This window comes from Amphimedon queenslandica, unplaced genomic scaffold (assembly GCF_000090795.2).
Source record: "Amphimedon queenslandica unplaced genomic scaffold, v1.1 AMPQUscaffold_13047, whole genome shotgun sequence".
Classification (NCBI taxonomy): domain Eukaryota; kingdom Metazoa; phylum Porifera; class Demospongiae; order Haplosclerida; family Niphatidae; genus Amphimedon; species Amphimedon queenslandica.
The window spans coordinates 48,748-66,658 of NW_003546717.1; the positions used below are offsets into that span (position 1 = coordinate 48,748).

The 17,911-nt window shown below is 34.8% G+C and overlaps 10 protein-coding genes across 10 annotated transcripts; 2 read left to right on the forward strand and 8 right to left on the reverse strand.

Annotated features, from left to right (window-relative positions):
* Nucleotides 1–362: 362 nt before the first annotated feature.
* On the reverse strand, nucleotides 363–2,978 carry LOC100641522 (ADP-ribosylation factor-related protein 1-like). Its single transcript, XM_003389537.3, has 7 exons — nucleotides 2,873–2,978; nucleotides 2,695–2,782; nucleotides 2,517–2,599; nucleotides 2,382–2,463; nucleotides 1,475–1,545; nucleotides 566–666; nucleotides 363–518 (listed from the first exon to the last, which is right to left on the reverse strand). The coding sequence occupies exons 1-7, from the start codon at nucleotides 2,963–2,965 to the stop codon at nucleotides 434–436; spliced, it is 603 nt and encodes a 200-aa protein (XP_003389585.1). The 5' UTR covers nucleotides 2,966–2,978; the 3' UTR covers nucleotides 363–433.
* An 80-nt stretch (nucleotides 2,979–3,058) lies between these two features.
* On the reverse strand, nucleotides 3,059–4,237 carry LOC109585570 (uncharacterized). The gene is made up of 4 exons (XM_020001691.1): nucleotides 3,864–4,237; nucleotides 3,622–3,699; nucleotides 3,237–3,521; nucleotides 3,059–3,185 (listed from the first exon to the last, which is right to left on the reverse strand). Exons 1-4 carry the CDS (start codon nucleotides 4,198–4,200, stop codon nucleotides 3,163–3,165), a joined length of 723 nt encoding a protein of 240 aa, XP_019857250.1. The 5' UTR covers nucleotides 4,201–4,237; the 3' UTR covers nucleotides 3,059–3,162.
* A 24-nt stretch (nucleotides 4,238–4,261) lies between these two features.
* LOC100641651 (cathepsin O-like) lies at nucleotides 4,262–6,035 on the reverse strand. Its single transcript, XM_020001690.1, has 12 exons — nucleotides 5,855–6,035; nucleotides 5,697–5,805; nucleotides 5,538–5,646; nucleotides 5,444–5,486; nucleotides 5,384–5,397; nucleotides 5,140–5,305; nucleotides 4,949–5,031; nucleotides 4,849–4,893; nucleotides 4,713–4,801; nucleotides 4,578–4,655; nucleotides 4,435–4,527; nucleotides 4,262–4,389 (listed from the first exon to the last, which is right to left on the reverse strand). Exons 1-12 carry the CDS (start codon nucleotides 6,020–6,022, stop codon nucleotides 4,343–4,345), a joined length of 1,044 nt encoding a protein of 347 aa, XP_019857249.1. The 5' UTR covers nucleotides 6,023–6,035; the 3' UTR covers nucleotides 4,262–4,342.
* Nucleotides 6,036–6,078: 43 nt separating this feature from the next.
* LOC109585569 (heparan sulfate glucosamine 3-O-sulfotransferase 3B1-like) lies at nucleotides 6,079–7,225 on the reverse strand. Its single transcript, XM_020001689.1, has one exon. It carries the CDS (start codon nucleotides 7,216–7,218, stop codon nucleotides 6,145–6,147), a length of 1,074 nt encoding a protein of 357 aa, XP_019857248.1. The 5' UTR covers nucleotides 7,219–7,225; the 3' UTR covers nucleotides 6,079–6,144.
* A 42-nt stretch (nucleotides 7,226–7,267) lies between these two features.
* Nucleotides 7,268–9,753, reverse strand: LOC105314239 (tetratricopeptide repeat protein 29-like). Its single transcript, XM_020001688.1, has 7 exons — nucleotides 9,504–9,753; nucleotides 8,951–9,357; nucleotides 8,646–8,788; nucleotides 8,423–8,569; nucleotides 8,285–8,376; nucleotides 8,103–8,226; nucleotides 7,268–7,769 (listed from the first exon to the last, which is right to left on the reverse strand). Exons 1-7 carry the CDS (start codon nucleotides 9,728–9,730, stop codon nucleotides 7,380–7,382), a joined length of 1,530 nt encoding a protein of 509 aa, XP_019857247.1. The 5' UTR covers nucleotides 9,731–9,753; the 3' UTR covers nucleotides 7,268–7,379.
* Nucleotides 9,754–9,798: 45 nt separating this feature from the next.
* LOC105314240 (beta-1,3-N-acetylglucosaminyltransferase lunatic fringe-like) lies at nucleotides 9,799–11,388 on the forward strand. Its single transcript, XM_011408292.2, has 11 exons — nucleotides 9,799–10,081; nucleotides 10,153–10,207; nucleotides 10,259–10,301; nucleotides 10,358–10,432; nucleotides 10,517–10,640; nucleotides 10,691–10,723; nucleotides 10,771–10,853; nucleotides 10,901–10,974; nucleotides 11,021–11,115; nucleotides 11,158–11,258; nucleotides 11,315–11,388. The coding sequence occupies exons 1-11, from the start codon at nucleotides 9,803–9,805 to the stop codon at nucleotides 11,379–11,381; spliced, it is 1,029 nt and encodes a 342-aa protein (XP_011406594.2). The 5' UTR covers nucleotides 9,799–9,802; the 3' UTR covers nucleotides 11,382–11,388.
* Nucleotides 11,389–11,478: 90 nt separating this feature from the next.
* Nucleotides 11,479–13,187, reverse strand: LOC100641269 (protein YIPF5 homolog). The gene is made up of 6 exons (XM_003389535.3): nucleotides 12,907–13,187; nucleotides 12,385–12,543; nucleotides 12,277–12,311; nucleotides 12,124–12,234; nucleotides 11,812–11,993; nucleotides 11,479–11,730 (listed from the first exon to the last, which is right to left on the reverse strand). The coding sequence occupies exons 1-6, from the start codon at nucleotides 13,133–13,135 to the stop codon at nucleotides 11,568–11,570; spliced, it is 879 nt and encodes a 292-aa protein (XP_003389583.1). The 5' UTR covers nucleotides 13,136–13,187; the 3' UTR covers nucleotides 11,479–11,567.
* Nucleotides 13,188–13,263: 76 nt separating this feature from the next.
* Nucleotides 13,264–14,558, reverse strand: LOC100641778 (cysteine-rich hydrophobic domain-containing protein 2-like). The gene is made up of 5 exons (XM_011408293.2): nucleotides 14,111–14,558; nucleotides 13,906–14,061; nucleotides 13,620–13,676; nucleotides 13,484–13,543; nucleotides 13,264–13,414 (listed from the first exon to the last, which is right to left on the reverse strand). Exons 1-5 carry the CDS (start codon nucleotides 14,528–14,530, stop codon nucleotides 13,364–13,366), a joined length of 744 nt encoding a protein of 247 aa, XP_011406595.1. The 5' UTR covers nucleotides 14,531–14,558; the 3' UTR covers nucleotides 13,264–13,363.
* Nucleotides 14,559–14,600: 42 nt separating this feature from the next.
* Nucleotides 14,601–15,785, forward strand: LOC100641904 (proteasome maturation protein-like). The gene is made up of 6 exons (XM_003389540.3): nucleotides 14,601–14,689; nucleotides 14,732–14,841; nucleotides 14,898–14,958; nucleotides 15,052–15,153; nucleotides 15,431–15,524; nucleotides 15,579–15,785. Exons 1-6 carry the CDS (start codon nucleotides 14,678–14,680, stop codon nucleotides 15,644–15,646), a joined length of 447 nt encoding a protein of 148 aa, XP_003389588.1. The 5' UTR covers nucleotides 14,601–14,677; the 3' UTR covers nucleotides 15,647–15,785.
* On the reverse strand, nucleotides 15,613–17,905 carry LOC109585567 (uncharacterized). Its single transcript, XM_020001685.1, has 3 exons — nucleotides 17,729–17,905; nucleotides 17,410–17,682; nucleotides 15,613–16,760 (listed from the first exon to the last, which is right to left on the reverse strand). The coding sequence occupies exons 2-3, from the start codon at nucleotides 17,636–17,638 to the stop codon at nucleotides 15,748–15,750; spliced, it is 1,242 nt and encodes a 413-aa protein (XP_019857244.1). The 5' UTR covers nucleotides 17,639–17,682; nucleotides 17,729–17,905; the 3' UTR covers nucleotides 15,613–15,747.
* Nucleotides 17,906–17,911: the final 6 nt, after the last annotated feature.

A 17,911-nucleotide genomic window follows, 5' to 3' on the forward strand; every position in this document is an offset into this window, starting at 1 on the left:
TGAATAATAATGAAATTATATATTAAATATATCATTATAAATGCACACAGAAATTATAAATAATGCTACCTTATTAATAGTTGTATAATTTTTGTAAATTTTTTATTAATCCTATTATTATTATCATTTTATTATTAAGATGTGTATGTCGTAAAATAGCAATAACAATAACAATAAAGTAAATAACAATATAAACAATATAAACAACACTACAGAGAATAAATAATAAATAAACTGTCTGTAATAACTTTTATAAAAAGCTATAAAAACTAACTTTTCAACAACAACAAATTAATGAGGTAAGCCAACGATCGGTTTGCTAGTGATGCAAAAATAGCAAATAAAATTGCATTCGTGAGCAATTAAAATTTTGTACCATTACCATGTTAAAATGAAATCAAGAACATGAGAGAAAATGACAATAAAATAGGTATTACGACTTGACTGGTTTCAACGGTCTATTTGGTTTTTCCTTCACTCTCTGAGCTAACCATTCAATTCCTTCAAACACCCCTTCACTAAAGGGGCGGAGTTAATATGTAAGCCACACCTACTAATAACGTACCCTCTTAAAGCAGAGACCCTCTGTATGCGACAGTCTCTGTTACCGATAGATTCAACACTTGTATCAAAAGCACTCTCCACTTCTGTCAATGGAAGAGCATCCTGTTTTATAAGATAATATTATTTTATAATAATAATAATAATAATAATAATAATAATAATAATAATAATAATAATAATAATAATAATAATAATAATAATAATAATCAGGCATGGGGTCAAGCACTTGGTGCTTGTACTTAAGCACAAATAAGCACAGCTTTATAAGTACTTAATGCTGCTTGCAAGTACCTTTTCAATATAATCTATGTGCTTTGTACTTGTACTTAATTACTTTTACAAATTTACAAAAGTGCTTTTAAGCACAGCAAAAATTACACACGAATAGTGTACATGTACATGTACATGTACATGTACATGTACATCTACATGTACATGGTACATCTACATGTACATGTACATGTACATGTAGTGGTACATGTACATGTACCACTACATGTACCACTACACGTACATGTAGTGCAAGTTTAGTAGTACATTGTGTGATCGTGTGTTAGTTTAAAGAATGGTAATGGCATCACCATTAGTGGTATCACTCCAAAGCTCTCTCTCCTGTTTTCATTTATTATGAACAATTCACAGAGTTAGTGTTTATTAGATGCAATAGTAAATTAACTATAATTGTAATTTTACTTTATTTTTACACTTATTGAATATCTAGTACTTAATATTAATGTAATTAAGCACTCTGAAAAATGCTTGTTCTTGTACTTAAGCACTTATGTTAAAGCTATAGATTGTGCTTGTGCTGGTACTCCTAACACATTTAAGTGCTTGTGTTTGTGTTTAAGCACATTACCTAGTGCTTGACCCCATGTCTGATAATAATAATAATAATAATTTAACTGACCTCTCTATCTTGCTTGTTGGCTAGTATCAGTAATGGAGCTCCATCAAGATCAGCATGATGTATCACTCTGTCTAATATAAATTATATACATTATATTTTATTAAGAAAAGAAGTCATCATTACATTTTCTCATGCATATACATGTACTTATGTTGCGTAGAAAGTTTGAACTGATTCTGATCAAAATTGGATTTTTTAGGATTTTTTAAAGTTTCTCCAAAATCGGACCAAAGTCCCTGTACTATAGTACAGGGTCATGGGCCAAATTTTGCCAAAAATGAAAAGAAGAGAATTCTACATTTTTATTACATTTTCTGATGTATATACATGTACTTATGTTGCATAGAAAGTTTGAACTGATTCCGATCAAATTTGGATTTTTTAGGATTTTTTAAAGTTTCTCCAAAATCGGACCAAAGTCCCTGTACTATAGTACAGGGTCATGGGCCAAATTTTGCCAAAAATGAAAAGAAGAGAATTCTACATTTTTATTATATTTTCTGACGCATATACATGTACTTATGTTGTATAGAAAGTTTGAACTGATTCCGATCAAATTTGGATTTTTTAGGATTTTTTAAAGTTTCTCCAAAATCGGACCAAAGTCCCTGTGCTATAGTACAGGGTCATGGGCCAAATTTCACCAAAAATGAAAAGGAGAGAATTCTCCATTTTTATTACATTTTCTGATGCATATACATGTACTTATGTTGTGTAGAAAGTTTGAGCTGATTCCGATCAAAATTGGATTTTTTACGAATTTTTAAAGTTACTAAAAATTGGACTAATTAAGTCCCTGTACTATAGTACAGGAAATTTGGTCAAATTTTAATAAAAATAAAAAGGAGAGAATTCTCCATTTTTACAATTACAGAATAGTCACTGACTGTGTATGTGTGTCGCTTACTGAACGTTTCTGCCGATATCTGAAGAGCATGTCGATCACATGAATCAATCATGTAGACAACTCCATGACACTCGGCATAATACTAACAAAATGGAGGCTGTATCAATGAAGACTGTATATCAATCATTTTAGTACTTCGTTCCAAAGTGTCTGAAGATCTTGTTGACCTCCTAAATCCCACAGTACAAGTCTCTGAACTCCAACGTCAATACGTCCAACTAAAAAAATAATAAAAAATTTACTGGATAGCCCATACAAAATAAGCTAAACATAATATAAATTTTACATTACAAAAGTGGACTATTGGAGTTACCATTCAGTCCTACTGTGGTGCTTATTTTTTCCAGTGGCATTCCATGATAGTTACTGATATACCTTCTCTTTATAGTCTCCAAAAATGTCTATTTATTTTTATTAAAACTATCATTATTATTATTATTAATAATTATTATATTTATTGTAGATTTTGTGTTGCTAGTTTTTTCTCTTACTGTTTTCCCAGCATTGTCCAGTCCTAGTATAACCACAAAGTACTCGTCTTTTCTAAAGAAATACTCCCAGAGTCCTTTTAATAAGCTGAACATTTTTGAATTTTGAAGGGTTAAAAATTAAAGTAGCCACACCCACACCATTACTCCGTATACTGCAAACACGTGTTGTCAAGTGCTGAAGCATTATAAAATTAATAATTATTATAAAAATACAAGTAATACAAAAAGTTCATGTCTGAGCTAGGGCATGTACATAAAGTTATATTTCTAATGTCATCATCATCATCACTTTAATTCTTGAGATAGTTTGATTCTAGAGAGAAGAGAATATAATGATGATAATAATAATGATAAAACTGCTTACTGATGTAATCTGCTGCTTCTTTTTGCTTCAGTGTATTAAGTGCTGTTACTAGCACACTCCATTTTGCTCCTCCTTTGTCATCAACCTCGTCTGCTCTTTCAAGCCATTTTACTAAACACTCTCGAAGCCTCCTATCAGCACCATTGTGATCAGCTTCTATAACGTCCAGTGTATTGACACTCAGACCCAACTCTTCTCCTAAATCCATCCATTTGGTTTTTTTAAAGTTTCCATCTCTCAATGCAGATCGTACAGTGTTTAAATCAGTGATGCTTAAGTTTGAATCTAATAAAAATAAAGTTTACATTATAATTATATCAAATCTAATCTCCTAACCTCTCCCTTCCCTGTATCTAAGAATGCATGCTACATAGTGTGTGCTTACCAGAGCGTGGCGATAATGGTCCAGCAGGAAGAGATCCTACAGACGTCAGTTCCTCATATTGAGGCAATATGAAGGTACCTATGATAATATAGTATAAGAGTGGGATCATTATATGTAACAGGTACTGTAATTCATACGCAACATAGTTATCACAATAGAACATGTGTTAAACATTATTCCTGCTTGACTATCATGCAAGTTAAGTAGAATCCATTACTGATTAGACAGTAGAATCAACTTACAATTCTCAGCAACTTTTCTAGCAGCTTCTTGGACCACAGGATTACCAGTCTCGTGCAAGATGCATACAAACTCGTCCAGTTTCCCGGGGAGGATCCCAACCAAAGACTGTATCTTAGATACAAAGTTGCTGGCACGTTGAGCTAAACTCTGACCAGTGTATGGATCAAAAAGTGTATCCATTTCTGCGGTAGTGAGATATCTTTTCTCGACACATTTCTGCACAACACTCCTGAGGATAGGATCATTCTTTAGAGCATCAGAGAGGACCGACGTGTTGAGTGAAATGGCATCTTTCGCTGCTTTTTTATGAGCCTTTTCTTCAGGATTTTCAGCCATCTTGAAAAACGGATGTGACCACACCCATAAACTACAAACCCCGCCTACTAATAATGACTAATTATTATTATTAGCTGTAAAAAATATTGCTTGCATTAAAAAACATTACAAAATGGTTTTAAAATTATGAGTCACATGACTGTCACACTGACGTGACATTCCACACAGTAACCACCTCAGCAGCTAAACCTATTAAAAGACATAATGAGCATCCTTACCCTCTTAAACACTAACCACAGGTATTGTCACCAAATTTGAGCCTCACGTAACCTCCTTCACCCCAGTCTGAGCCCCAGGTATTACGAACTATCCAATATGGTATAGGATCTATGCAGAATATACTCTATATCACAACTCTCACCCTCTCTCTCTCTCACTGTTATCAAGATTATATCCAATCACTTGGATAGCATGATCTAGTGGTGTTGAAGTACAATGGTGCTGTATTATACCACCTGGTATTAATGTATTTAAAATATTATGATTCAGTTACTATGGCTCCTTCTCCTTACTGGAATAATCCTGCCACATTGCAGCATTGACTGAATTAGAAGTAGGACCATTCCTTAATACATATTGTATCATTAAATTCTCATCAATACTAAAACAAGATAATCATATATTTATAAATTACTAATTTTAACAAACTCAGAAGTATAATTGAATTCCTTTAGCACTACACCTTGCTGTGGCCTAGAGAGAGAGAGAGAGAGTAAGATGGTGAAATGTAATGTCTAATTTAACTAACAAATTCTGTCTGCAAGTCTTAGTGTTCCCATCACTGCTAGCAAAAGGATATACACTGTCTGATACTATCACCCTAGCCTCATCCTTAAATAAACAAATAAACAAATTAATATATAAATAAACAAATAAATAAAAAATAAATAAATAAACAAATAAATAAATAAATAAGAAATAGGTTGACATTCATCTCACATGTAGTCTTTTAAAAGCATAGTAAAGAGCACCTCCAGAACAACCATCAAGCTCCTGGTCGGGATAATATTCACAGGATATTACCTCCTGCACGCTCAGTGATACTGGGGACTGACCCGTTTGTATTGCCAGTCTACTCTCCAGTACTTCTACTACACTGAATGCCCTTTGGAATGGAATTATAGGAATGAGGTTATAGGGAACGGAATCATGAAAGTATGGGAATCAGTTACCACTAACTTACCAGCAGCTTCCACACTAATAATAAAAATAAAAGTAATAGACAAATGATATTTATTAATACCTTCTGTTGGTTCTTTATTGAAGTAAGGACGTTCTTGTCTCTCCTAGCCATTATTAACCATTATTATATGTACATTAACATTCTCTCTTCTCACCAATCATATGTAACTGGATCTGCTACAATTGAAGGTGATTCGGCAATAAAACTAGTTGATATCTTCTCATTTTGTGGAGGAGCAGATGGACGATACAAAAGATAAGTATCTAAGTAATAATAATAATAATAACAATAGTGGCAATCATGTTTTTATTACTTGCAAATTCTTCAGGTGTCAAATCAGAGAATTTATTAACCCCATACGTAGCATGTCCACCATTTTGAGACTCATACTCATTCAGTCTTTTGTGTCTGAGGAGACTCTCCTGTGGATCACGTGACATTGGGTGTGGCTCATTGAAAACTACTGCTTACCTGAAATACTTTGAAACGATGAATGAGATGGTCTGTGTCGTTGATATAAGGTTTAGAATAGTCTATAGTGTATTGATGGAAGCTTTCCCAGTCGGAGGAATACGGGGCGGAGAGAGAAAGGCTGTTTAAGAGAGAGAGCAAAATCAGCAAGAACAACACAGGTCCCATGATTTTAGAATATACGGAGAGAAAACGGAAATGAAAACTTGGTTATGTCTATGTGGGCGTTAGCTAGAGTGCGTGGGCGGTAGCTCAAAGATGCTAATTATTACCAATTACCATTGTCAATTTTAAAACTTTTCCCATTTTAATAAATGTAATAGCTGCTGGTTAAAAGGTCTATAAAGCTCATTTAGTCTCTTTATATCTTTCTCCTTGATGCTGGAGCGATCATAACTACCATAGTTATAAATCGACCTTGTGATGTCTTCCATCTTGCTAACACTAAGCTTCTCCAGTCCAACAAACTCCATCACTCCAGCAACAGTTGCTACAGTATCACTAAACAATGCTCCACTAGGAACTATCAGTATATTTTGAGGAGGGTAGCTGCTTAACCAGTTTTGAACGTGAACATAATATAGTCCTTCATAAAAAAGGTTTTGAGCTTCACGAAATAGACACTTCAATTTCTTCCAGTCTGCAGCAAAGAAAATATGCTTATTAGTGGAATTAAACTGTCTGTGTGCTCTTGTTATAAACTTATTATATTCTCTTTCAATAGTTTCACTAAGACTAGCACTGGTATTGAAGTCTGATCCAGGATAATAACGTTTAGTATTAATATGAAGTCTCATGTAGTAATCCGATATAAAGCGATGGGTTGGATCACGTAGTAACATGATAATCTTAGCATGAAGACCACAGAGGGTTCTTAAACGACGCGGTACTTTACAATTAACAAGGTAATCTACTGTTGCTTCTCCAGTCATAAAACCTTCCTCGTGATGAAAGAGTTGTATGTATTCTGATACTTTATTTTCATCATATTCTTGTGATAGCCACCATGTTTCCCCAGCCACTGGACCCCAGTCTAACCTAATCCCATTAAAGTGAGGGTGAGCCGAGAGATATTGATAGAGCGAGGTGGTACCGCCTTTCCTTGAACCAATAATAAACACATGAGGACAAAGATTAGTGAGTGGTTTAGGATCAGTGATGGAGTGAAATTGTGAATGATAATGAAGATCACTGCCTCTCCTAATTTCAGTCTTTAGTGACCACTTTGTAGCAGTATAGCTAGTTTGAGGATATTTTGAAACATGATGGAAGAGTTTCTTAGAGATAAATGACCAAGTGAAAAGGAATATAATCATGAAAATGAGCAGTAAAATTTTCCATCTTCTTGACAGCCATAGTCTCATTTTGAAGCATGTGGGATAACTGTTATAACTATTAATATTTCTCCTGAAATTCTTTAATGAAGAATATTTGAACTTAGGTATAACTATGACTATAATAATAATTATTATTATGCAGAATGATAATGTTCTTTAAAAATAATACTACAATATATCTTTTATAATCATGATACTGTCTCTTCTTTTTTAATTCCTGTGTTATCATCCTCTACTTGTTCCACCACATCTTCTGTTTCTTCAATATCTTCTTTCTCACTAGGTCTGTCACTATCTTGTACACTTTCATCTTTTTCTTCTTCTTTATCATTATTCTTCTCATCATCATCAGTAGTCTCCGATTCTTCAGTAATGTTCTTCTTTCCTTTCCAATCTACTAGTTTCATTAGTCCTCTCTCAGTCTGATCTTTAACGGCTGAAGTGAACTCTATCATTTTGTAATGAGCTTGAGCTATCCCGTATTGTACTTGAGCAGACTGGATGGCACCCTTGTCGTTCAGTTGTTGACAAAAAGTGTAACATTTTGAGAAATATTCTAAGGTCTTTCTGTAATCACCCTAAAAGAGAAAGAGCGTAAAGCCTGATGATAAAGGCCTTAAGAATAGAGATATCAGAGAGTTTAGCAATAAAATTTAGAGATAAATTTGTGCTCAGGGCCTCTCTAAAAAGAGAGCCCCTTCCAAAAATTTTGTAAGATGTGACAAAACTATGGAAACAACACAATGTGAAACTCAACATCATAGTTTGTCCTTAAATACCACTATAACTATGAAAGGCTATCGTGGGGCGCACCAATATAATAACTAATGAATGTCATTTACTTCCTATGGTTGTCATAAGGAGACCATTATCATTATGATTAGATAACCAAACAGACAGTAAGTACTCACCAGTGTATTAAAGATGGTTCCTGCAGCTCTGCATGATTTAGCTAGTGACTCAGTAGCTCCACTCTTCTCAGCTACATTAACATATAACTCAAGACACTGGACAGCACTCTCAAGATCACCTTTACTACAATGAAAAAGAATGATTAATAATAATAATAATAATAATAATATAATCTTCTTACTTTTCATGACATCTAGCCAAAGCTTCGTAGGCGTTACCTACTCCAACCTCGTCACTATGGTAACGAGATCTCTCCAGGAAACTCTTATGACACTTAAAATAAAAATAAAATAAATAAATAAATAAATAGTGTCATTACTTGTAGTGCAGTATCAAAGTCTTTGTTCTTTTCATGAGCACAGCCCAGTCTGTAGGAGGCCAGTCCTTCTTGGTAAGTGTCTTTGGCTTTCTTTGACATGGTATGAGCCTTTTGAAGGTACTCTATCAATAATGAGGTATCCTCTGACTACAGGAAAGAGAGAGAGAGAGAGAGAACAATATTAATGCCAGCTGTTCTTAGTCTATGCTCTTCTTCTTCTTACTTTCTCTGCAATTGTAGTGTAGATTCTTCTCAAGTGTTCACAGGCAATACGGTAAAGGTTCTCTCCATTCTCTGTGTGCCAGTTATTGGCTGATGTCAGCTCATAGAATATCTCCATGTGTTCCACAGCTTTATCCAAATCACCTGAAGAGAGAGAGAGGGGGAGGGACTGCTGATATGTGTAATATAGAGTATGGTCACTATGATCGGTGATCTTTAAATGTTTAAGAAAGAGCTATGTCACAGTTACTGTATGTTCTTTTTTGCACATAAGAATTCACATTAAATATTTAATTATTGAAGTACCTCTATTCTCATAAGCTAGTCCTACATGGAAGTGAGCTTCTCCTTCTTTACGTCTGCCATCTCCTTTTATCAGTCTACCGGTCTCCAAGCAGCGATTATGGAAATGATCGGAGAGCCAGTGATCCCCAGTCTGATCAAAATGAAGTGCCAGATCACGCTGGGATAAATATACGGCTTCTAGGTCACCACGACGACTGGCATCTTCAGCACTCATGAGACAAACTTGTAAGTAATCCAGTTTATCCGGTTTGTCATCTATCAGTGGGGAGAGTAGGATAGCACCTGGTCCTGCTATTCTGTGATCTTCTCTTTGCTTTTGGACGAGCTCAAATAGTTCGGTAAATGATTGGTGGTAGCCTTTAGCAAGTATTGATGTACAAGTATTGTGGAACAGACTGTTTCTATAACTGAATGGAGAAAGAGAGAGAGAGAAAGAAAATTACACTATGTATCATTGAATGTTGCATTGGTATTATAAATCATTAGTTTCACAAATCCTCCCATTATTATTATTGTCAATCGATATAATTTCCCAATTATAGTAAATGCTTACTTTGAAGGATCTATTTGTTTCGATAGATTATTAAAGTCAATCCTTCCCTCATTCTTCCCATCTCTCTTCTTCTGTCGCCTCATCTCCTCAATTTGCTGCTGTAGCGAGTTCTTATGCTCCTTCCCTCTCTTCCCCCTCGACTGAACGTACTGGACCTTCTCTGAGGAGTGGATGTACTGGACACTACCGCTGGGGAGCGCTGGAGGTGGTGGGAGAATGTTCGCCATTTTGTTGTCTCCTAGTAGTTGCTATGGCAATCTTTATTTAAGCCACACCCACATAATTGATTATGAATAATAATGAGGTTGCTAATGTTTCTGATTACTTTTCTTCTTGAAAATTTTGTTTTTTCATTAGATGGAGGTCACTGCAGTCTGGATGGTTGCAGTGGATCATGGGAGATGAATAATGCATCCATTTTTTCAACCAGGACGGTCCTTGGTAGGAAGCCACACCCACTTTATGATGTTCACGAAAGAAATGATGTATATTTCTCAATTAAATCAACAGAAAAATATCATGAGAGTAGACTCCACCTGCTAGCATTGACCTGGTTTCAAACTGTACACCCTCATAACGTTAGTCTATAAATATCACGTCATGATGTCATACCAATGTTACTATTAATAACTATTGTTACTATATTTAGTTACATATAGTCACTGATACTGAAGATACCACAACGGAACTACTGAGAGACTTTGGTATTACAATTAAATTTAAATCATAAATAATCATCTTTTAATATAATACAGGTTACACTGTTCACATTGCTGGTTGTCCCAAAGGTCATACTCAGTTAGTATATATGTCATAATCATTGATCCAGTTAGTTTTATGATTTCTTCCACTAGTCAACCAATGGCCTGCAAGTGTGGAGTAGAATTTGAGCAGTTTTATATTGCAAAAGAAAACGGGAGCCATTACAAGTGAGGAAGATGCATTGAAATACAAATATGTCTGTATGAATTCATGCAACCAATTGATATTTCTATTATTAATGTATTTTATAGTTGGTATTGTCACTTGGATGATGATATGTATCTAAATGTGTTGGCTTTGTTTGAATTGTTGGATACGCTTAATCCACTGGACAGCCATTACCTTGGACAAAGAAGTATCAATAGGAGAATTGATGTAACTGAGAGAAATGGAGGAGTGAGCTAGTTTATGTCTGTTCCTTGTAGATTAGAGAAGATTTCAAGAGAAAGAATAACATAGTACAGTAATAATGAATGCAATCTTATATTTCCAGCTGCTCTTTTAGTTAAGAGATTCTTATTATTTTGCAACCGGTGCTATTTACTGTATCAGTACTCCATTGATGGAGCAGCTGGAATATTATTTAAGGTATCGATCAATTCAATAAAGAAATAGTGAAGGTTTATTTTTTGTAGAGGGAAAGAGAAAATGATGAGATATTCAGGAGCAGCTGGTGTCCCAGACGACATGTTAATAGGACTAATAATAGGTAATTAATTAAGGCAAGACTATGAATGATAAGTAATGATATACAGAGGGCATCTTGGGGTATAATTTAACAGAAGTCTCCACCATGAACTCTCATCTCTTCCCTTTAAAAAGAATATCAACCACTGACCTTGTCAAACAGGTATCAAGCACTAGTTTAACTGGTTTAAGCAGGTATTGATAGATAACGATCAGTTATGGTAGTTGGAATATCAATGGTAAAGAAATTAAAAATATAATATCAATTGAAGATGATTTATTTGATGATAATGAAGATCCAACTAGGTATTAAATGTACATGTACATACGTTAAATTTTTATTTTAAATTATTTTAAAACAGGTTTCTTTCCTATCACTGCCTCCTACACCCATCAACACGATGGTGCCATAGCAACGAAAAGACATAATAATAGTGATATTTTTAATGTTAATAAATTAATTTAAAACAGTTTTCCACTTCATGAATAAATTAAAACTTAATAATAATAATAATAAGGGATTGAATCAAAAATAATAACAACAGTCTTAATAGTAAGAGAGAGAGAGATTTATTATATTTGTACATTCTTGAGTAGCAGTTGCCTTTCTCCCTCTCAAAAGACAGTCAATAAAGCAAAGACTCCGTACAACAGAGCGCAAGGATAAGCCACTAGCAGCTGCTGCGATTGCATTGAAAGGACAGACACAAACAACTTTGAGGAAGAATAGCTGCACCATAATATGATACACAGAGACATCACAGTACCAAGAAGACCCCTAGGGAAGAGAAATAGATCATGTGACTATCATGTGATCATCTCACTCTCTCCTTCCCTTTCTCTCTCCCCCTCTACTAACTGTAAAGAGATCACTATTGCTGTACCAGACAGTAGGACCATTGGTAGCAGACAGTACCCTAGGACACTCATTATCATTGTCACTGGGACACCTTCTCCACTCATCATGTTAAGCAACAGGTACATACTGATACAGCCAAGGAGACCAACACCATATATGTAACCGAAATGAACTTTACCAGACTAATAAAAAAATAAAAGAATTTATAATGTATATGTACAAGTAGAGGAAAATAGAAAATAGAGGACAGGAATATTGACTGGTGGACATTTCACTGCAAAAACATGAATTATGCTTAAACTTGTGTCTTACTAGAAGTAAAGTTCCTCCAAATAGTAGACAGAATATCAGTGGCCCCGCTAGGTCAGTGTTACGTAAAGCAACTGCATCAGCTTGTTGCAATGGGTTGAGGACAGATAATGTCTAAAAAAAGAATAAAATAAAATAAATAAAAAGGAAGCATACATTCTCCTTGATGACGCTGAAGTCAATTCCAAGCTCTACAAAAAAATAAAATTAATTATAAAAAAATATAAAATTATAAAATTATACAATGCTTCTTTCAGACAGTACCTTCCAGTAGTGGTGGGTCTTCTTCAAATCCAGAGTGTCCTCCCTGACTATCATAAGCTCCTCCTCCTCCTCCTTGAGACATGAGGCCCATACTACCAGCTGGTAGAGGCTGACCAGCTGGAGGGTAGGGATCAACCTCCATCCTCTCTCCTTCCGACTCTGAAATACATTAATAATAATAATAATAATAATAATAATAATAATGATAACATAATGAATATAATAATGCTGTTTAAACTGCATTTTAAAATGGCCCTAACTTTAAAAATTGAAGTCGGAATCAGCTCAAACTTTCTACAAAGCATAAGGACATCAATATGTATCAGAAAATGTAATAAAAATTTGGGATGATTTTGGAGCCATTTTTTGGAAAAAACCATGGATTTTTGTCAGAATGGAACCATGTACAGGGATTTTTTCAGATTTTAGTCAATTTTTTAAAATGGCTATAATTCGAAAAATTGAAGTTGGAATCTGCTCAAACCTTCTACATGTACATTTTATCTAAAAACTAATATATACCTGGCACAGTGTAGCCCATTCCTCCAGAATACTGCTCCTGTGAATAATAGTTTGACTGGGACCCATCAGTATAATACTGGTTACTGTACTGCTGGGTGGGTTGATGGGCGGGTGGCGGTTGGTGGTGGTACGGCTGCTGTTGCTGATAGTGTCTGGCTGATTGGAGTGTCTCTGAGTCCAGTGTATAGTTCGTAGGATAGAAATCTTGTTGATAGCCTTCGTCCGCCATCTTGTTTTTGTTTCCTTAATGATAGGTGTGGCTAAAATTAATCAGATGGGCGTGGTCAATATTAATTTGCTAAAAACATAGATAATAGAGTACATTAATAGTACTCTATTATCTATGCTAAAAATTAATTATTTTTAACTTTTATACTTTTAAATTATGCATATCTATACACAATAGTGCTACAGTTTAGTCATTACTCTTCTGATTATTGTAAAAATAATTATTAATTTAGTCAGGATAATACAGTGGTTGCTTTGGTAAAAATTCAATGTATATAACCTAGTAAAATAAAATAATAATAATAATAATAATAATAATAATAATAAAAAAATAACATTTTCTTCTTACATATTCTCTGAGGTTGTTTCCATCACAGAACTCCTTCTGCAGTTTAATGTTAAGTCCCAGCTGGCAATGAAAGAGAGAGAAACAAAGAGGTGACAATGAGAAGTAACAGTACAGCCATTGTTATATTCATTAGTACCTTATTGTAGAGCCTCCAGTTCTCCTGGGAGATGACCTTCTCTAACCTTGTCCTGGTCTATAAGAGAAGAAAAAGGAAAAAGAACTTTTACATTTTCTGATGCATATACATGTACTTATATTGCATAGAAAGTTTAAGCTAATTCCGATCACAATTGGATTTTTTTACAAATTTTTTAAAGTTACTCAAAAATCAGACCAAACTCCCTGTACTATAGTACATGGCCCAATGATTATAATAATATCTTCACTACAGTACAGGGTAGTAAATTATAATAATTTCTCACTCGTTTGCTGAGATACAGTACAGGCCCTAAGGATATTCCTAAGGTGCAGCAGCAACACAAGCAACCGCAAATGAGACACTTCAAATTAAAAGGAATACTCTTGTACAGTATGGAGTTAATCCTCTCTAAAGTAGCGTGAAACTCTTCTGGTGCCACCTAAAAATAATAATAATAATAAAATTGTTTGTTGTTTTTGAATTGTCACCTTGCCAACGAGGTAAGAGGGGAATTCGTCATCAAAACGATTGTTAAGACCAAATATGGTAGTACCTCCGACCCCCCTGAGTCTTACTGGGTCTGGAACATCTGCGAATATTAACTGTTCATCGGACCTGGTAACAGGTGAGTCATGAAGTGGGTAAGTGATACTATCAGCAGGAGGAGGAGGAGGGGGAAGAAGATCAGGGGATCTCTCTCCTAATACAACCTCTCCCTGTCCCTCCTGTTCTTCTAGTCCTGTGTTCTCTTCAAAAGGTGGTAGTCCCAGTCTGACAGGTGATCCTAATCTTTTGTAAAGTTCATCTTCTTCCACGTCCTCTGGTGTCCATGGATCGAGTGTTCTCTGGCCCCACTTGTCCTCTAGTGCTTGCTCTAGCCCGCTTGAAGACACTAAGAAGTCGGCCATGTAAATAAGGAGAGAGAGACAAGTGTTAAATGATCTCCTGTTTGCTGTGAATCTGTGATCTTGTGATTGTGTACTATTTTTTCTCCTCCCATACCACGCCTATAATAAGGTGTGGCTACTTTAAACCACACCCATAACATTTGCAGCATGGAAAAAATGGTAGATCCTTTTATTTTAAATTAATTTTTATTTCTTTTAAAGGCAGGAAACCCTGATCTAGTCACTCCATTTGGAGCAGGTCCCGTTACTTCTAGTGTATCATTAAAGACTCCAGCCTCAGAGTATAATGTTCATGATACATTCAGATATGGGTTAGACCCCTAGAATAATAATTATTATTATATAATATTTTTTATTTAATTTTTAGTTTTAAATCGGCTAAGTCTGATCTGACTCCATCTCATCCACTTGAAGCAAGTGAAGCAAACGTATGAACTACCAACCTCATTAATATTCATTGATCTAATTATTTATTCATAGCCTCAATCAATAATTCTATTTTTAAGTTAATTTATTTTTAGTTTGCTGCTAATCGTGAAGCTTTTGTAATGCAGTCGCTGCGTAACAGTCAGGGACTACATGCTCCTCTGAGGTTGGAAATGGAGAGAAAGATGGCTAGCAAAGTAAAGGCATACATGTACTGTAAATCATGTTTATTTTGAGTCATGGTAATTTTATATAGCAATGGGACATACTAAATTAGAATTGCTAATAATTATTTTCTTTTTACCTATTAATATATTTGGATAAATGGCCATCATATAAAATTTCCAGTATCTAAATTTTCCATCCTGCATCTTATAACCACCTGATTTACGGTATTCTTCATTTACTTTACTCATTCTCTCTGTCCCTCTCTATCCCTCCTTCTCTCTTTCTTTCTCTCTCTCTCTCCTATAGATTCAGCGTATTCCTCCATTAGAGAGCAGCATGATTGCACTGGAGACATTGCTGGGTCAAGATGAGACCATTTCTGTTGAAGAGCTGTTAGACAGTGAGTGATGTCATAATATGATGTAATGTGGTGTCGTGTTGTGTCTATTTATAGATCCGTCTGATTCTCCTGTGCTGGTCAATGGACGTGCAGTAATGGAAAAAAGACTTAAAATGTTTTAACTTAAAGGAACATTACAATTGTTATTATTAAACTGACAAAATCTATTACTAAACTAACTCTAAATACACACATAGCTAACACAAATAGTTTTGAGATTTTTTCAGTCATTGCCTTCATTAAACTTCTTACCAATTACAATATTTGCAACTCGAGCTCCAATTCCTGCAATACCAATACCTGCAGTATCATTAGTACCAGAAATCCCACCAACGATTCCTCCAGCAACAAATCCAACAACAGCTCCGGCTAAGGTACCAAGTCCTGGTGTAACTACAGTACCAAGAGTAGCACCTGCTTGAATTCCTGAAGCAATGCCACCAACAACAGCTCCAACAGTACCTCCACCTAGCCCACCCATCATTAATGCATTGACAACGGTATTTCTCATTGAACAAACAAACGGTCTTGCTTCAGGTTTACATCGCTCCTCACATAGCTTCCAAAGGTCATCAACCCAGTTATCACTTGTAGGTAACTCCTTTTGCTCTCCATAACGATTTCTTTTTCCACATGTTATGCAGCTTGGTACTCTGTCAGCAACTTTTTCATTGATACCATTTTTCTTCATAGCATCTTTGAATTTGCGTTGAATTTCATGTTGCTGGATTTTCATATTTTCTTTTATTTCTTCTTCTGATTCATGCACAGGATCACATCTTATTTGATATTCATCTCCAAATGTAAAAACAAGAATAGACAGATCAATCAAATCATCATGCATGTTGCCAACTAGGACCTTAAGCTCTTTTACGGTTGCATCGTCAATCCTATCATACAGCTTGTGACATATAAGTACAATGTCTATAGATTCAATTCCATCAACGATTGCATTCATTGTACTTTGGTCTGTTATTAAAGGATCACTGAGTCCTCGTGTATCATATATCGTGACATTTATTCCTCCAACTTTACATCTGTGCTTTTCAACTGGATCATGACCAATTTGATCATCTGGTCTACCAACTGTCGCTATATTTCTCCCACCCAGCATTTCATTTATCAATGATGATTTTCCACTGCCGTTATGACCAACCACAAGTATCTTCATCTCATCTTTGTTCTCAAACATTTTCAGGCTTCTGGATGATGTTTTATCCTTCTTACTATTACTTTCTATAATAAAAATAAAAAGATCAATAAAACAAAGTATATGTGTACCATAATTCTTTTAAAAATTCGCCACAGTCACTTTTAATCATATATATCATAATTATGACATCATCCTTTGATGTGGTTGGGTTTATATTTTTGTATATATACCGTATAGCGGGTTTATTTCGAGGATAACAAATTTTACAAATTTCGTGGATTTTTGAAGATACACGAAATTAAATTCCTCAAAAATCAGTTTAATACAGTACAAGATGGCAAAAGTGGCGATTCGCAAAAATTAATTCCATAAACCTCTGCATACAGGCCATTCGCAAAAATTACTATCCTCGAAATAAACATACCGTATTTCCTTAAATAAAAGCCTGGGCGTCTATTTCCTAAAAAGGTATTTGGTTCTCGAAAAAATGTCAAAAATAAAAAACTTCAGAGCAGGATTCAAACCCGTGACATCATGCTTTTGACTTCTGGAACTTCAGGCATTATCCACTAGACTACTGAGTCACTCCTAGGCTAGTGTTGTGTATTTATAGTTTAATTCTATTGCTACCCCGGCGTTTATTCGAATGCGGCTTCTATTTAAGGATTTACGGTAGTTTATTTAAAACATAGTCTATAGATTCAATTCCATCAACGATTGCATTCATTGTACTTCGGCCAGTTATTAAAGGATCACTGAATCCTAGTGTATCATATATCGTGACATCTATTTCTCCAACTTTACATCTGTACTTTTCAACTGGATCATGACCAATTTGATCATCTGGTCTACCAACTGTCGTTATATTTCTCTCACTCAGCATTTTATTTATCAATGATGATTTTCCACTGCCGCTACAACCAACCACAACTATCTTCATCTCATCTTTGTTCTCAAACATTTTCAGGCTTCTGGATGATGTTTTATCCTTCTTACTATTACTTTCTATAATAAAAATAAAAAAGATCAATAAAACAAAGTATATGTGTACCATAATTCTTCTAAAAATTCGCCACAGTCACTTTTAATAAATAAATTTTGAAAACGAATAATTAGAGTAAACTAAGCCTTTATGGCCAACTAACAATTAATTATGACAAAATAGGAGGCACTATAAGATGCATGTTTGGAAAGATATTGTAGGTCTGTTGATGCTTCTTTGTTGCTATCTTCA

What these genes read in the sequence shown, in the direction of transcription:
- LOC100641522 (XM_003389537.3), bottom strand. Translation starts at nt 2,965, where the DNA reads ATGTTCAGCTTATTAAAAGGACTCTGGGAGTATTTCTTTAGAAAAGAC. An exon ending in TGGACAATGCTGGGAAAACA is followed by an intron (nt 2,783 to 2,872) that starts GTAAGAGAAAAA and finishes AAAAATAAATAG; the next exon opens with ACATTTTTGGAGACTATAAA. An exon ending in CACCACAGTAGGACTGAATG is followed by an intron (nt 2,600 to 2,694) that starts GTAACTCCAATA and finishes TTATTTTTTTAG; the next exon opens with TTGGACGTATTGACGTTGGA.
- LOC109585570 (XM_020001691.1), bottom strand. Translation starts at nt 4,200, where the DNA reads ATGGCTGAAAATCCTGAAGAAAAGGCTCATAAAAAAGCAGCGAAAGAT. An exon ending in TAGAAAAGTTGCTGAGAATT is followed by an intron (nt 3,700 to 3,863) that starts GTAAGTTGATTC and finishes ATATTATCATAG; the next exon opens with GTACCTTCATATTGCCTCAA. An exon ending in ACCATTATCGCCACGCTCTG is followed by an intron (nt 3,522 to 3,621) that starts GTAAGCACACAC and finishes TATTTTTATTAG; the next exon opens with ATTCAAACTTAAGCATCACT.
- LOC100641651 (XM_020001690.1), bottom strand. Translation starts at nt 6,022, where the DNA reads ATGGGACCTGTGTTGTTCTTGCTGATTTTGCTCTCTCTCTTAAACAGC. An exon ending in GATCCAGTTACATATGATTG is followed by an intron (nt 5,487 to 5,537) that starts GTGAGAAGAGAG and finishes AATAATGGCTAG; the next exon opens with GAGAGACAAGAACGTCCTTA. An exon ending in TGGATATAATCTTGATAACA is followed by an intron (nt 4,528 to 4,577) that starts GTGAGAGAGAGA and finishes TATTCTGCATAG; the next exon opens with ATCCTATACCATATTGGATA.
- LOC109585569 (XM_020001689.1), bottom strand. Translation starts at nt 7,218, where the DNA reads ATGAGACTATGGCTGTCAAGAAGATGGAAAATTTTACTGCTCATTTTC.
- LOC105314239 (XM_020001688.1), bottom strand. Translation starts at nt 9,730, where the DNA reads ATGGCGAACATTCTCCCACCACCTCCAGCGCTCCCCAGCGGTAGTGTC. An exon ending in ACTTTGATACTGCACTACAA is followed by an intron (nt 8,377 to 8,422) that starts GTAATGACACTA and finishes TTTTATTTTAAG; the next exon opens with TGTCATAAGAGTTTCCTGGA. An exon ending in GAACCATCTTTAATACACTG is followed by an intron (nt 7,770 to 8,102) that starts GTGAGTACTTAC and finishes TTTCTCTTTTAG; the next exon opens with GGTGATTACAGAAAGACCTT.
- LOC105314240 (XM_011408292.2), top strand. Translation starts at nt 9,803, where the DNA reads ATGAGGTTGCTAATGTTTCTGATTACTTTTCTTCTTGAAAATTTTGTT. An exon ending in GGAACTACTGAGAGACTTTG is followed by an intron (nt 10,208 to 10,258) that starts GTATTACAATTA and finishes AATATAATACAG; the next exon opens with GTTACACTGTTCACATTGCT. An exon ending in TGTCCCAAAGGTCATACTCA is followed by an intron (nt 10,302 to 10,357) that starts GTTAGTATATAT and finishes TTCTTCCACTAG; the next exon opens with TCAACCAATGGCCTGCAAGT.
- LOC100641269 (XM_003389535.3), bottom strand. Translation starts at nt 13,135, where the DNA reads ATGGCGGACGAAGGCTATCAACAAGATTTCTATCCTACGAACTATACA. An exon ending in TCAGCGTCATCAAGGAGAAT is followed by an intron (nt 12,235 to 12,276) that starts GTATGCTTCCTT and finishes TTCTTTTTTTAG; the next exon opens with ACATTATCTGTCCTCAACCC. An exon ending in TTGGAGGAACTTTACTTCTA is followed by an intron (nt 11,994 to 12,123) that starts GTAAGACACAAG and finishes TTTTTTTATTAG; the next exon opens with TCTGGTAAAGTTCATTTCGG.
- LOC100641778 (XM_011408293.2), bottom strand. Translation starts at nt 14,530, where the DNA reads ATGGCCGACTTCTTAGTGTCTTCAAGCGGGCTAGAGCAAGCACTAGAG. An exon ending in ACTGGAGGCTCTACAATAAG is followed by an intron (nt 13,544 to 13,619) that starts GTACTAATGAAT and finishes TTTCATTGCCAG; the next exon opens with CTGGGACTTAACATTAAACT. An exon ending in GAAACAACCTCAGAGAATAT is followed by an intron (nt 13,415 to 13,483) that starts GTAAGAAGAAAA and finishes TTATTTTACTAG; the next exon opens with GTTATATACATTGAATTTTT.
- LOC100641904 (XM_003389540.3), top strand. An exon ending in TTGAAGCAAGTGAAGCAAAC is followed by an intron (nt 14,959 to 15,051) that starts GTATGAACTACC and finishes ATTTATTTTTAG; the next exon opens with TTTGCTGCTAATCGTGAAGC. An exon ending in TGTTGAAGAGCTGTTAGACA is followed by an intron (nt 15,525 to 15,578) that starts GTGAGTGATGTC and finishes GTCTATTTATAG; the next exon opens with ATCCGTCTGATTCTCCTGTG.
- LOC109585567 (XM_020001685.1), bottom strand. Translation starts at nt 17,638, where the DNA reads ATGTTTGAGAACAAAGATGAGATGAAGATAGTTGTGGTTGGTTGTAGC. An exon ending in TCCTTTAATAACTGGCCGAA is followed by an intron (nt 16,761 to 17,409) that starts GTACAATGAATG and finishes TTTTTATTATAG; the next exon opens with AAAGTAATAGTAAGAAGGAT.